Here is a 13,814-nt window from a genome sequence, read left to right as displayed (position 1 = left end):
TCCATCATATCCTTTAGTGATGCTCCATAAAAACAAGCCCTTAGTGACAAATCCAAGATACCTCTACAAGAGATGCTCCATAAGAATCTCATTTGGTCTCATAAAGTAGAGTAGCAAATTGTCATCATTTACATGTAGAAATGAGAACTAATAAAATGAACTTATTGCAACTGATCCAAAAGATCTATGCATTGATTAACTACTTTTCCCTTAAAGCTAAAAGTTGTTACTTTATGCATCTTTACCTAAATGCTTGCCTAATACTTAAAAACTTTTTGTCAAACCATTTAAACATCCTTATGCAAATTTATATTTATAAACATAACCCAACATAAAACATATGCCAGACAATTGGTACAAATATTATGAAAATGTAGGAGCTCCACTTCACTACCATTTAACATACCAAACCTATAAAAAACTTAAAGTTGTCCAAGATAAAGCCTTCTGCACTCCTACTTTGTGTATATCATTTTTTTCCAAAACTAAAGGATGCTAATGAAGTGGTTCATCGATCCATTTGTACCTTGTTGGAGGGAGAAGCAAGTTGCAGCAATGTATGAAAAACATTTTTTAAGTCCCTTTTGCCATTATGTACATGATTATGATAGCTCTTTCTCCATAAGTATGGTGCATTCAAGATAGTCAATTGAGGAAAAAGATGGTTCAAGAACACTGTAGCAAATTCTAGTACCTGATTTCTGTCTACTCCTTGCTAAATGAATATATTAAAGAATTGAAAAATAGCATCGAGACTCCATGGACAATCAGATCATCTATCAAAGAACTGATATCATATCACAATCAGAAGCAACTACTGACCGTTGTTACATATGATTACATATAATCATCTTATGGAAAATCATCATCACTTTTTGAAGTGCTAGTGCTCTCTTCATCTTCTAGCATGCCATCTGAAAAATCATCCCCTAGCACATTATCTTCCTGGGAGTCTTCTGAATCTTCTGTCATATCATCTTCTAAAATGCTCTATTCATGTTCTAAGGCCATCATTTGAAAATCATCCCCCGACACATTACCTTCCTAAAACATAATTTTGTTGAATCAATGGTTGATCATTTATCCAACATAACTACCCATCTTGTTTGTAATGACTTTAGGTTTCACATTATACTTCTATCAATTACAAGGCTGTACAAGTCGTATAAAGGACTTGAACTTCTATCTAAATGATATATTTTTTAGATCTATAATTTTTGCACTTTTTACGTTTTTTATATCTATTATTTGCTTCTAGGTTATGTTTAAATATTTTGTTATTTGTTGTTTTCTGCATTTTCTTTTTTGAAAATTTTGATAAACTTTCCTTTATTTTTTACTTTTTATAACTTATTAATCAATCTGTTTTTTATATTTGTTTAATGATCTATTATTTTTCTTTTGTAATTGTTGAACTTTCTATATCTTTATTCAATTTCTGTTCTTTTCTATGCATTTATATATATATATATATATATATATATATATATATATATATATATACTACTACTTTAAAAAGTACTAATGGCCTCACAAATATTTTTGGAATTTTCTAAGGACAATATTTATCCCTCTAAATTTAGATTTAATGATAAAAAATAAGGGAAAGTAGGGTAATTGGTTCTTGACATTAAATGAGTTGAAAAGAGGTAATTTAAAGATATTCAATGCATTCAATCCTCTCTCATTAAATCCAACATTTAAGTTATTAACTTGCATTCATGTTCATTGAATCATATATTTAAGTCATTTTTATTTCTTCTTATCATTAAGTTCTATTAATTAAATTCATACTTAATAAATTAATAATTCCAATAACATAAAATCTTATACCTTTAAAATCTACCAAGCAAAAATAGTGTTTTCATCTAAGTGGTAGTAAGAAATTAAATCATTTTGGGTCAAATGGGTTAATCCATGTTGCCACGATTAAATAATAAAATTAAAAATAGATAAAATGAAAAAAATAGAAATTAAAAAAATTGGGAACATTTTCAACATACAAATTAAACAATAATAAGTATGTTAAATAAGAAATGTTTTTATTAATGATGAAAATTGAATGTAAAATTTAAAACCAATTGGAAATAAAAATATTTTCCTATTCTCTCTCATTAAATCCTATATTTAGAATATATTTTTCTCATTATTAAATTCTTGTAATTAAATCCACAATATTAATTTTAATAGTATAAAAATAAATATTTTGAAAAGTAATTGAAAACAAAATCATTTTCTTCCCTCCTTGTGGTGGGCAAGCAATTTGACCATTTTGGGTCAAATGGATTAATAAATAATGTCATAATTAAATAATAAAAAATAAAATAAATAACTATGAAATGTAAGAAATATTTTTGTTAATGGTGAAATGGAAAGCCAATTTCAAAATCTACCCAGAATTTAAATGATGTTAGAGTCAAATGATAAACTTTTTAATAATAGAAAATACAAAGAATCACAAAAATAAAAAAAAATTAGAGAAAATTTTGGACACATATTTAATGTTATATATTTATAAAAAATAAAATATTGGGTACATCTCTAATATTGTACATTCATTATATTGAAAAAAAATGAGTTTTATACATATGAAATAATTTTATCAATGATGGAAATGTAATGCAATATTTAATGTCAACCTTGAAATCAAACAATTTTTATTTTTAAATGGTGGGTTAATGGTTTGAGTAAAATGATACCATAGACAAACAAAAATTAAGTGTAATAAGTAAAAAATATTTTATACAATGTAAATGAAATATATAATTTAAAAGGTAAATTGTAGTCAAAGTCGGTTGTACGTTTAAAATTAGGTTGCAGGTTGGCCCAAAAACCAACCATACTTTGAAAACTGGCTCTACATTTCAAATTATAAAAACCCCCGCCATGTCATCAGAGGCTTATGTGGTTGTTGCCAACATGGAACTCTTATTCCATGTTGGACACAACAAAAAACCTATGTCGAAAATAAGTCTTCAGTTTCTCTTCCATTCCCTCTGTCTCTCAATCTCCCTCCCTTCTCTCTCACTCTCACAGTCATCTCTCGATCTCCTACTCTCTCTATCTCTCCCACTCTCTCTGCTTCGGTCTGTAGCCAAATCAAAACCTTTCACTCTCTCTCTCTCTCTCTCTATTGTTCTCCCTTAATCTTTCTCATTCTTCCCCCTCACTCTCCCTCTCGGTTAAAATCTCTTTCTCCCTCAATCTCTATCGTTCTCCAATTGGTGTAAATTTCATAACCAAGAGTTTCTTGTGAATTTTATCAATTTGGTGTAATAATTTTTTAACCATACCAAGTTGGTCTCATGTTCTTTTACACGATTTGATTAATACCATATAAGTGTGTAAGAAAATAAGAAAATAAAAAACGAGAGAGAGGGAAACTGAGGGAGAACGATAGAAATTAAGGGAGAAGGAGAAATCGATCGAGAAAGAGAATGGGAGAGATTGAGGGAGAACGATAGGTGGAGAGAGAGAATAAGAGAATTTGATATAGAGAACGTAAATACAGAAACCAAAAACCATTTTTATTAATTTTCAAATCACATAGTCATTAAGCAGATAAAGATGATTGTGAGTGAAAGAGTGTGAGGGAGATTGAGAGAGAGAAACTAAAAACCCTTTTTTTTATTTTCTATTAACCCAACATTAGAGGGCAATTTCAGTATAAGCTTTTTATTGTGTCCAATATGGATTAAGAGTCCCATGTTGGCAGTAGCCACATAACCCTTCGATGACATGGCGAAGGTTTTTATAACTTGAAATGTAGAGCCATTTGTTAAAGTTTTGTTGGTTTATGGACCAACTTGTAACCAAATTTTAAATGTACAACTAGCTCCAACTATAATTTTCCCTACTTTAAAACTAATCCAAAAGTAATGCTATTTCTTATCTAGATGATGGATCAATGATCCAACTTTTCTAAAAAAACACATGATGTCATAATTCTATAATAAATATTTAAGTTTATTTTTAATCATATTGTTATTTTTTTAATTTTCAATTTCTATCTTAATTATGACATATCTAAAATTCAAGTAATTAATATGAAAAAAAAATTTTCACGTGCAACGCATGTGAGAAATATATATTAAAATTTCTGCTATTTTTATTGTAATTTGCATGTTTCCTTTACTTTTAGATTGTGGCAGATTACAAATTTTAACAGTTGATGTTGTTGCATATAAACGTGGAAAATGGTAAAAATTAGTGGGGGAATAGTTGGAGCATCATTGGGTAGCAGACACAGTTGTCTTTGCATTGATTAAAGTGTCAAACATCCACAAAAAAAATTGTATTGTTCTTGTTCTTTGCATCATGCAAAACAAATGGACTTTTTTTTAACAACTTTTGAAGGGAGGGGGGTAGCCCATCCCCAACCCATACCCCCCCCCCCACTCTCTCTCCCAAACCCAGGTGCAATCGAGATTTGATCTGTAATCTCCAACCTTAACGGTCAACCACTTTGCACTTGCACGGAGATCTTGAGCTGAGTGATAAGTGGGCATGAAAATCTTGAACCACTTTTGCACTCGCATGAACCGGACATTAATATTTTGTAGCATGCAGATTTGTATTTATACTCCTTTCCAAACTGAGCCTTGTTATGTGAGACCATAATGTACAGGACAGATGTACAAAGCATCAATATGTATCATCTAACTTCCACCATGGGGGTGGAATCAATTTCTCATGTTAATGTTACAAATACGTGGCAGGTGGAAAGGCCAAAACTTAACTTTATCCCACCAGTACCCCTAGCATCAACCCAATACGGGCACAGTATCAACTAAATTGACAAAAAAACTAAGGTTTAAGCAGTTGACGCTTGCAACAATAAAGGATCAAATAAAAGCTCCTTCATTCTCCTGCTTCGACCCAAAGACTCAACGCCCGTAGAGGATTTCAAATACAGATCAAAGTTAGTAAAAAAGGCAACCAGCCCAACAAAAATACATCAATGATTCCAAAAAGTGGGTAGGTCAAGGGAGGAGGAAGTCATGAGACACAGGGCAAATTAGTTCACTAACAGTAACATAAATGTAATGTATAAATCCATACTATAATTTCAAGTAAGCCGAAGATGCAGACATGCTAAATCTCACTTAATGGAAAAGCTTGCCGAAATCCACCAAACCGTCAATGTTATGAACTTCAAAATTAACAACCAAAAGGACTCAAAGGTAGATAGAGCCAACAAGATTATATCGTCTCCCATTGACCCACGCTGCAAGTTTCCCCCATCCCATCAGTACCTTCGAGGACCACGGTCCAAAAACCTCCCAGATGGGCACTCGAATGCCATATGTCCTCGACCACCACAGTTGTGGCAAATCATCAACGGGCCCATACAATCCCTGCTCATGTGGCCCATCTGATGGCAGCTCCGGCAGATTACATCTCGATAACCACCACCTCGACCCCCAGCAGCCCTCTCACCAAGAATGTCAGCCTTGGGGCATTGCCTAGCAACATGCCCAGAGATATTGCACAAGTTGCAAACAGGTTCATTCTGGCAGTCTCGAGCTAAGTGGCCTGTCTTCCTGCAGTTATTGCATGCCTTGTCGTTTGTGCAATCAGCAGCTATATGGCCTTGCTTATAGCAGTTGTTGCATAGCCTCAACTCACCAGGTGGCAGCTCAGGAGCCGAACAATCTTTGGCACGATGGCCAGCTTTGCCACAAGTGTGGCAGATACCCTCGTTTGGACAGTTGCTGGCCACGTGGCCAGGCTCTCGACAGTTCCAACATAAAGACTTGGTTGTGCATTCTGATGCGATGTGCCTGGTAAAGAATTTATATGCATAGATATAGACAACATCAATCAAAATGGGCAATACAAATCCAAGGAAGAACACAAAAAAAAGTGAATCTTCTTGCATTCTTGTATTTGCAAGTAAATACAATTGCTTTGTTGATAAAGTTGTATTTCATTACCCAGGAAGACCGCAATTGTTACACACTGCAGCATTAGGGCATTCTCTTGCATAATGACCAGGCCTCTTGCAATTTTTGCACAGATTGCCTTGGCTGGAGGGGGCAAAAAATCCGAATGGAATTAATTGCAGAAAGAAAAAAATTATAGAACTTCAGAAACAAAAAACAAAATGTTGTAAGAATGGCAAATCAATTATGTTCCCATTGTTACTGGTATTCGTAGGTTTATTAGGGGGCCTTCGTTTCAAATTCCCCATCTAAAAACATAATTTTTAGAAAGTGAAAACCAATTATCTATGAGCCATATGGGCAACCAAGAATTCAAGTATAAAGAATTACAGACAATATAGCACAGTAGAAAAAAAGACCTGATATAAACAGAACAATATTTTCCAATGATACAGACACAAGTCCCATGATTATTTTAATCAGCAGCATCTCAATGCTTGAATAAAGAGCAGGGATGATCAACCTAAGAACAAATCTAGTTTAAACTATAATCAATACACATCTTTTTTAGTCAGCCATATACTTCTAACTCTGAACTAGAGTTTGTTTCAGAGAACAAGTTCTTTCAGTTTGAATTTAAAGAATCTAACATGGGAAACATTATGAGTAGATGAATCTCTGTTTGCATGTCTTAAATTACTTTCCAGAGGCAACAAGGATCCTTTTTTTTTCTTTTAGGATCAGTAACAAGATACCATGATTTGAAAATGTTTTCTTGATTTCTTCATTCTCTCTCTCTCTCTCTGAATGAAATAAATCCATCAAGAGAAGGGTATAAAAAGGAAAACCAGCCTAGTACACCAACCTCTTTGCAATAAAACAAGGAATACCAAGAGACCACAAGTGCAGCATATTCCAGCATCCCAAAAAGAGTCTTGACAGGTATAAGCATTCCAAAGATCCAACTGCATGGGAAAGACCACACCACATCCAAATCCCAACATACCGAAGCACCCCACCTTGCAACAAAGGGCATGCACCCTTAAGCAGACATAGAGCTGTAAACTGTACCAGGCAGGCTGTGCCAGGTGGTCCGGACACATGCTGGGCTTCCCTCTTTGGGGGATTCATGCCACACAAGCACAGCTCATCAAGGCCCACTAGTGTGGGCAGCCCACATTACACCTCTAAGCAGACACCACCAATCCCTGACCCTAACCAAACCACAAAGAGAGAGAGATTCCCAAGTGGCTTAGCAGGATGTGGCAATGAAACCTTCGATCCCCCCTTTCTACTTCTGTTGTTCTCCCCTGCCTGCTGGGAAATCTCTAACACACCATTCCCAACAATTTGGGAGCCCCCTTATAATGACCAGCAAGTCCCACCACTACAATCAACGAACTTCCCCTCCCCACAATTTAAAACATCCCCTTTTTTCCTTGTCATTCATGAATTATCCATACAATCATCCATGCCTGCCCAAAACAACTACTCCTAAATAATTTTCAACGGTCATACTATGTCCCTAATCCTGTGATGCTCATTGCTTTAAGAAAAATTTATTAGCAAGCTTACCCCTTTTGCGGGGGTGACCGATGAAGGAGATGCTCAACACCTTCTGGCTCCTACTCATGTGACTATGACAAAACCGGGGGGGGGGGAGCAGATGAACAGCATCTTTAAAACAAAAAGAAAGAGATAATGAAGAATTTGGATCAGATATTTGATGATAATATATGCTAGTTTAGAAAGTATTGTATTAGAATAGCCAAAACAAAGTATCAACCCATGTGCATTGAGAAGCTGTACAGTTTCTTTTGGAAAGCCACCAAACAAAAGAGATTCAGTGTATAAATGAAGGGAAAAAAGTTAAACTGTACACCTAGGTATGGCTTCTGTATGCGAAGTCATGAACATAGAAGACCTTTAAAAGTAGTGGTTTCTCTCCTAACTTAAATTAGAATCATATAGAAAACCCTATCTTAAGGTTTTAACTAGAACCATAACCCAATGGATTTGACTAGTCATAAAGAATCTTATCAAGACTGGCAAAATCTTGAAGATGAAACTTCTTGCTTACAAAGGGAAGGCAACATGGAAAAATGCACCTCCAGACAAGTAAATATTTAACGAAATATGCTTGATACAAGTTCACAAAAAACATATATTCAAGGAGAATGTGCTTAGTACAGAAGCCTTATGTGCCAAACCTATTTTTCCTCCAACCACTTATTGCAAATGATTGGTTAAGACACAAATTACCCATTCCACTTCCATTAGCTCCCCATTTTCTAGTACATGTCAACCCACTTTTTTCTTTTTATATGTAACATAATAAATGAATATAAAGGAGAATAATAAACACAATTTTCCACCCTCTTTCGTTTATCTACTATTTTACCTTTATTTCTAACAATATCAAAGCACATAAATATCTTACCTATTTTAACATAATACAAGGGTTGGATTCTTACCTAGACAGATCATACATCCCAAGTATTTAAATTTTGATTGTGGAGCAGGTTTTGACAAGGCTTAAGGCAAAAAACATGTCCAGAAATTGAGTGAAATTTCAGAACTGAGTCAACATTTCAATATTTTCTGAAACCTTGGCAATTAAAAGGGGATGCCTTTTACTTTATCTCTTCTTGTTTTTATCTTTTTTTCTCAATAACAAACAACAAAGAATGTTCATTTGATTTAAGAAAAATTTCTAACAGCCAACAACTTAGACGGTAGGATTTTTTTTTTTTTTTTGATGGCATAGCAAAACAGCAAATAACTGTCCATCCATCTTCACATGCTATCACACAAGAATTTTGTTCTACTGTTAAAAAATGGTATGGATAACTCCCCCCCCAAAAAAAAAACAGAATTTTGTCTGTTCATCCAATTACTCTTCTGAGTCCTAAATAGCAGGTTCCAACAAAACCCAAAACAGCCAAATAATGTCAACCCAGTCAAGGTGTTTCATTCATTTTAATAACATCTCTTCAATCGTGGTTACAGTTTATAATTAAAAAAAAAAATGTACAGAGGCTTGAAATTGACCTACAGAAACAATAAAAAAATATTTGAATTGAACAGGGAAATTGTAGGTGTCAACTAAATGGTAACGGTGTTAGATTAATGCACTCATGCTTGTTGATTGTGACCACGTTGACATACTAATACTCTGTGGTATGGTATTGTACAGGATATTTAAACAAAATTGCTTTTTTGGGGAAAAATCTATCTATCTATCTATCTATCTATCTATCTATAGGTTCACTATTCACAAAATGCAATCCATGACATAAGTACCAAAAAGAGAGCTTGGTAGAAGTAACTAATTTTAAGGATCACCCACATAACATAAATACCCACAGAGCTGCACATAAAGTCTAAACATGTATAAAGGTCTTAACAATTAAGTCATATACTACAAAGGGATACATGAGACCATTAAACAGAAAGGCTGCATGCACACACACAAAAAAAAATCCAAAACAAGCAGAATTCTTTGCATTGGTGCATCCTGAAGTACAAATTAAAGTCTAATTGAAGCCTCATTCAACAAAAATGGGAACAACAGCAAGCATCCATATTGAATGAGACATGTATTAGCTTTTGTTCCCTTCTCTTTTTTTTTTTCCCTTTTCCACATGGGGAATGACAAAGAAAACAATACAAGTAATTAGAAACCAGAAACCTGAACCCCCGACGTGAGTCTCTCCTGTAAGGCGCATCACGGTAGGAAAATCGTTCTGTACGAATCCTGCGATCCCGCGGACTCCTGCTCCTGCTGCGCTGGCTCATCTTCGAATATTTCCCTAATTTTCCAATCACAAGTGTTTGGCAGAACCAACACCACCACTACCAACACAGTCCACCACAGCTGCCGTTTGCTCCCTGTCCACATTACAACCATATGTCCACAATCACCTCCATCAGTCCACATCAAACCCTCTATCTTTCTCTTCAAAAAGAAAATACCAAATTCCAACACTATAATAAAATCCCTATCCAATAAGCAAACCATACTATCTCCATTTTTAATAAACAATAAGCATACAACACTGCCTCCGCCTCACCATTGTGCACCAACCTTGCAAACTTAAATGACCAGTTTCTTCGACTAGAACACCACCCTATTAAAAACTCAAATGACTCCAGCACATAATCAATGCCCAAAAACACTACCAAACTTAAACAAATAAATATACAGTGAGTGCACAAAATAAGTTCAGTAGAGAATATAGCTCTTCAGCATTCCCATAGATCTCCCTTTTCTCAATTTCACCTCAAGACCCAGATCCTTCCGATTTATTGAATTCATGAGTTAATCCATGAGAAATTTTTAAAATTGGATATAGATACTTAGGAATGAATGAGAGGAGGGGACTTGTGTCAAAAAAAGCTACGAGTTACACCGGCAGTGATCTACCACAAATATAAAGACTCTAGATGAACATCAGATTCCGCTAGACATCTCCGATTTGTCTATTCATTCTACTGCCAGAATCATGACTTCCATGAGCCGTAGATATTATCAATTTTTACTGTTTAATTATCGAGATAAATAAATAAATGATTGCAAATAAATATGTAGTTCGTGTGCCCACTACCCAATTCAAAATATGAAAAATAAATTAATTCTGAACAAGTTTTTCTTCTTTTTCTTTTGGAGGGGGTGGGGAGCCAACCTAATTAAAAACAGGAGAAAAAAAAGTGGCTACGTCATTATTGATACCGGATTATGAATTAAACATGAAAATATCTGAAAAATAAAATCGAGAGAAATAATAGGTACAAGGGACAAAAGAACAACATAATATCGTTACCCCACTGGGCATTGAGAATTAAAGAAATTACAGTTAAGTTATGCGAAGAAAGAAAGAACGAAAGAATGAAGGAAGGAAGAGAAAAAAAAAATGTGTTTAACTTTAACATGCATAAGAACCCAATCCATTGACAATTCCTCAGAAACCCTAATTGCCACAAAAGGAGATAACAAACCCTAAATAAGAGATCAAAGTAATCAGGAGATTACTTGCATAGCCTTCCAACAAATTAATCTACACTTTCCGCATTAACTAAACACATAGGCAGGGATCTACTCATCTACATACTAAAGATAAATTTAATAAGAAACTAGAAGTTTGGATGATGAACTGGAGATCGAGAATCTTTACTGGTAAGAATTACGGACCTCCGGAGCCTAGGCGTCTGTAGCTTCCTTCCTCGGAACTCTATCCAGGGAAAAGAATGGTGAATGGTTTTTCTCGCCCTCTCTTCAGTTATGATAGATCCACGGAGGAGCGACGAGCAAGAGGCTAGGGCTTTCTAAACCGCTTTCGAACGAAAAATTTAAGGGGAAATTTTTAAGGGTAAATTTATTAACTACCCTTATGGTTTAGTTAATTGACTAAATGTATCCTTATTGTTGAAAATTTATTAAGCCTATCTCTATTGTTTTTGACAATTGATTAATACTTCCCTCAACCCACCAATACGCCCCTATAGTGGGTGTATCGGGGGTCTAATTAGTTAAGGGGGTAGAGGATTCCTAAATCGGCCCCCGTAAACCGATTTCAGGAAATAAAAGTATCGATATTTTGAACCTTGTCATAAATCATTCAAATGTGTATCACTAACTTCCAAAAATACCTAATTTACCCTTATTATAACTTCTAACACTAGCACTAGCTCTCACAGAATATATCATTGTTCCCTCTGGTACCAGCTAGCATCTCTAGATCTCCTGCTACGTAGAGGCACAACCTTGCCTTCATGCTTTGGAATGCAGCATAAGCATAGAGAAAATCACCTATCAATTCTTGTTGGAGGGAGATTCAAATTTATATCTCTCCTCCCTCTCTTATTTTTTGTCCTTTCCTCTTCCCACCCTTGAATGACTCATTGTCCCACATTTCTTGGGAAATGAGTGGAAGTGGAGTATATTTGTAGTCTTGCTCTCTCTATGGGTAGGACCCATAGGAGTAGAGGACTATAGATATTACATGCATGTGAGGGGGGTTGGGAGTGTTTTTTACACGCGGATGCTGTGCCAAGCCGAGCCGAGTTGAGTCGAGGGCGCAGGTGCGGGTGTGGATACGTGTACGTATGATGCACCAAATCTTTTTGGTCTAAACTGGTGAATTGGTTGGCCGGTTAGCTAGTTACGATAAGGAGAAAAGGTTGAAGGAGTCTGACTCCACTTGTACTTTGTAACATAGCCTGTTATACCTAAGTGTTGATTGAACTCCAAAAGACATCACCATGAATACTTTTCTCACTATGATGCTCAGACTGTTCGATCTTCTTGTAATTTTCAATCTTGTGGGGGATTGTTGGAGGGAGATTCGAATTTACAAGAATCTCTCTCATCCCTCTCTTGCTTTTTGTCATTTCCTCTTCCCACCCTTGAATGACTCCTTGTCCCACATTTTCAATCTTTTGACGTTCATGCGCTGAGTCGGGTTGGGGCGTGGGTGTGGGCGTGTGTGCGTGTGATGCACTGAATCTTTTTGGTTTAACCGAATTACACCTTTTCTTTTTTAAATTAAGTCAAATTAAAACGTTTTCTTTTTTTGTGTCTCTTTTTCCTCCTTGTGTCTCTTCGAACAGGTGCACTGTTCTGAAGAGTCTCTTATCTGAAAGGACACATCTATGTCCATTCGGGTCTGAGAGCACTCTATAAGAAGAGTGTTGGCCGACCTAGTGCACACACCATTTTCGACATTCTTGTGGTAAGCGAGTGCATGCCTACCAATGGCCTGTGGGTTGTTTTATCTTGGCAACTAGTTTGCAATCACCCAAATGCACCTTAGGGGGCAAATACGGTTTTAAGAAGAGTGACCAAGTGGCACGACTCAGCCCTCCATCTTCCTGCAATTCCTAGTTTCGAGTTTCTGCAACAACTTCACATCACTGCAACTTCGGTTTGGAAAGCGACTATCGATAAGTTCCATCTGCTCTCTATACTGTTTTTTCAACAATCTTAAAACCGTATTTATGGAACCTATCTCTGCTAACCCTTTCATGAGGAACTGGATGCTGTCAACAGTTCTCGATTTATGGTTCAACATTCTTGCTTTTCACATGTGCGTGCCGAGCCGAGCCGGGTCGGGTCAAGGCGTGGGTGCGGGTGTGCGTGTGAGTTCATCATCTCCTTTCTACTTCCAAAGGATGATTTCTTCTTCTTATTTTCTTTCAATTTGGGAATCTATTTTTGTTATTTCGGTTGTTTGTTCTAATCTAATTGCTAATAGGTAATCTGCATCTAATTAGAAATCAGTTTTCTCCTATAATAGTTCAAGATTAACTCAAGGGGTGCTTTTCACATGCGCGCACCGAGCCGTGCTGAATCGAGCTGGGCTGGGTCCGGTCAGGGCGTGGGTGCGGGTGTGTGTGTGCATGTACGTGCGATGCACCGAATCTTTTTGATCTAACCGAATTACACATTTTCTTTTTTAAATTGAGTATTTTCAATTTCGAATTTAATTTCAAATTAAAACAATTTCTTTTTTGTGTTTCTTCTTCCTCCTTGTGTCTCTTCGAACAGGTGCACTGTTCTAAAGAGTCTCTTGTCTGAAAGGACACATTTGTATCTATTCGGGTATGAGAGCACTCTATAAGAAGAGTGCTGGCCGGCTTAGTATACACACCATTTTCGACATTCTTGTTTTCTCTGAGAAATCAATTTTCTATGGTTCGTGGAGGTCTGGTAAGCGAGTGCATGCCTACCAATGGCCTGTGGGTTGTTTTATCTTGGCAATTGATTTGCGATCACACGGATGCACCTTAAAGGGCAAATACAGTTTTAAGGAGAGTGACCATGTGACACGACTCAACCCTCCATCTTCCTGCAATTCTTAGTTTCGAGTTTCTGCAACAACTTCACATTACTGCAACTTCAGTTTGGAAAGCGATTATCGATAAGTTCCA

The 13,814-nt window shown here is 36.0% G+C and overlaps 1 protein-coding gene across 2 annotated transcripts; it reads right to left on the bottom strand.

Annotated features, from left to right (window-relative positions):
* Positions 1-5,017: 5,017 nt before the first annotated feature.
* LOC104602034 (uncharacterized) lies at positions 5,018-11,235 on the bottom strand. 2 transcript variants are annotated; one of them, XM_010265581.3, is made up of 4 exons: positions 11,077-11,235; positions 9,577-9,776; positions 5,937-6,029; positions 5,018-5,783 (listed from the first exon to the last, which is right to left on the bottom strand). In XM_010265581.3, exons 2-4 carry the CDS (start codon positions 9,681-9,683, stop codon positions 5,249-5,251), a joined length of 735 nt encoding a protein of 244 aa, XP_010263883.1. In that variant the 5' UTR covers positions 9,684-9,776; positions 11,077-11,235; the 3' UTR covers positions 5,018-5,248. The 2 variants fall into 2 exon arrangements, with proteins under 2 accessions (XP_010263883.1, XP_010263884.1); XM_010265582.3 differs by having other exon boundaries at positions 11,060-11,218.
* Positions 11,236-13,814: the final 2,579 nt, after the last annotated feature.

Source organism: Nelumbo nucifera, chromosome 6, assembly GCF_055504915.1.
Source record: "Nelumbo nucifera cultivar China Antique chromosome 6, China Antique-T2T, whole genome shotgun sequence".
In the NCBI taxonomy this organism is placed as follows: domain Eukaryota; kingdom Viridiplantae; phylum Streptophyta; class Magnoliopsida; order Proteales; family Nelumbonaceae; genus Nelumbo; species Nelumbo nucifera.
This window is presented reverse-complemented; position numbering and strand designations above follow the sequence as displayed.

Coding starts and splice junctions, on each gene's coding strand:
- LOC104602034 (XM_010265581.3), bottom strand. CDS start 9,683: ATGAGCCAGCGCAGCAGGAGCAGGAGTCCGCGGGATCGCAGGATTCGT. Junction 6,030..9,576: donor GACTCACGTCGGGGGTTCAG/GTTTCTGGTTTC, acceptor TGCCCCCTCCAG/CCAAGGCAATCTGTGCAAAA. Junction 5,784..5,936: donor AACAATTGCGGTCTTCCTGG/GTAATGAAATAC, acceptor ATTCTTTACCAG/GCACATCGCATCAGAATGCA.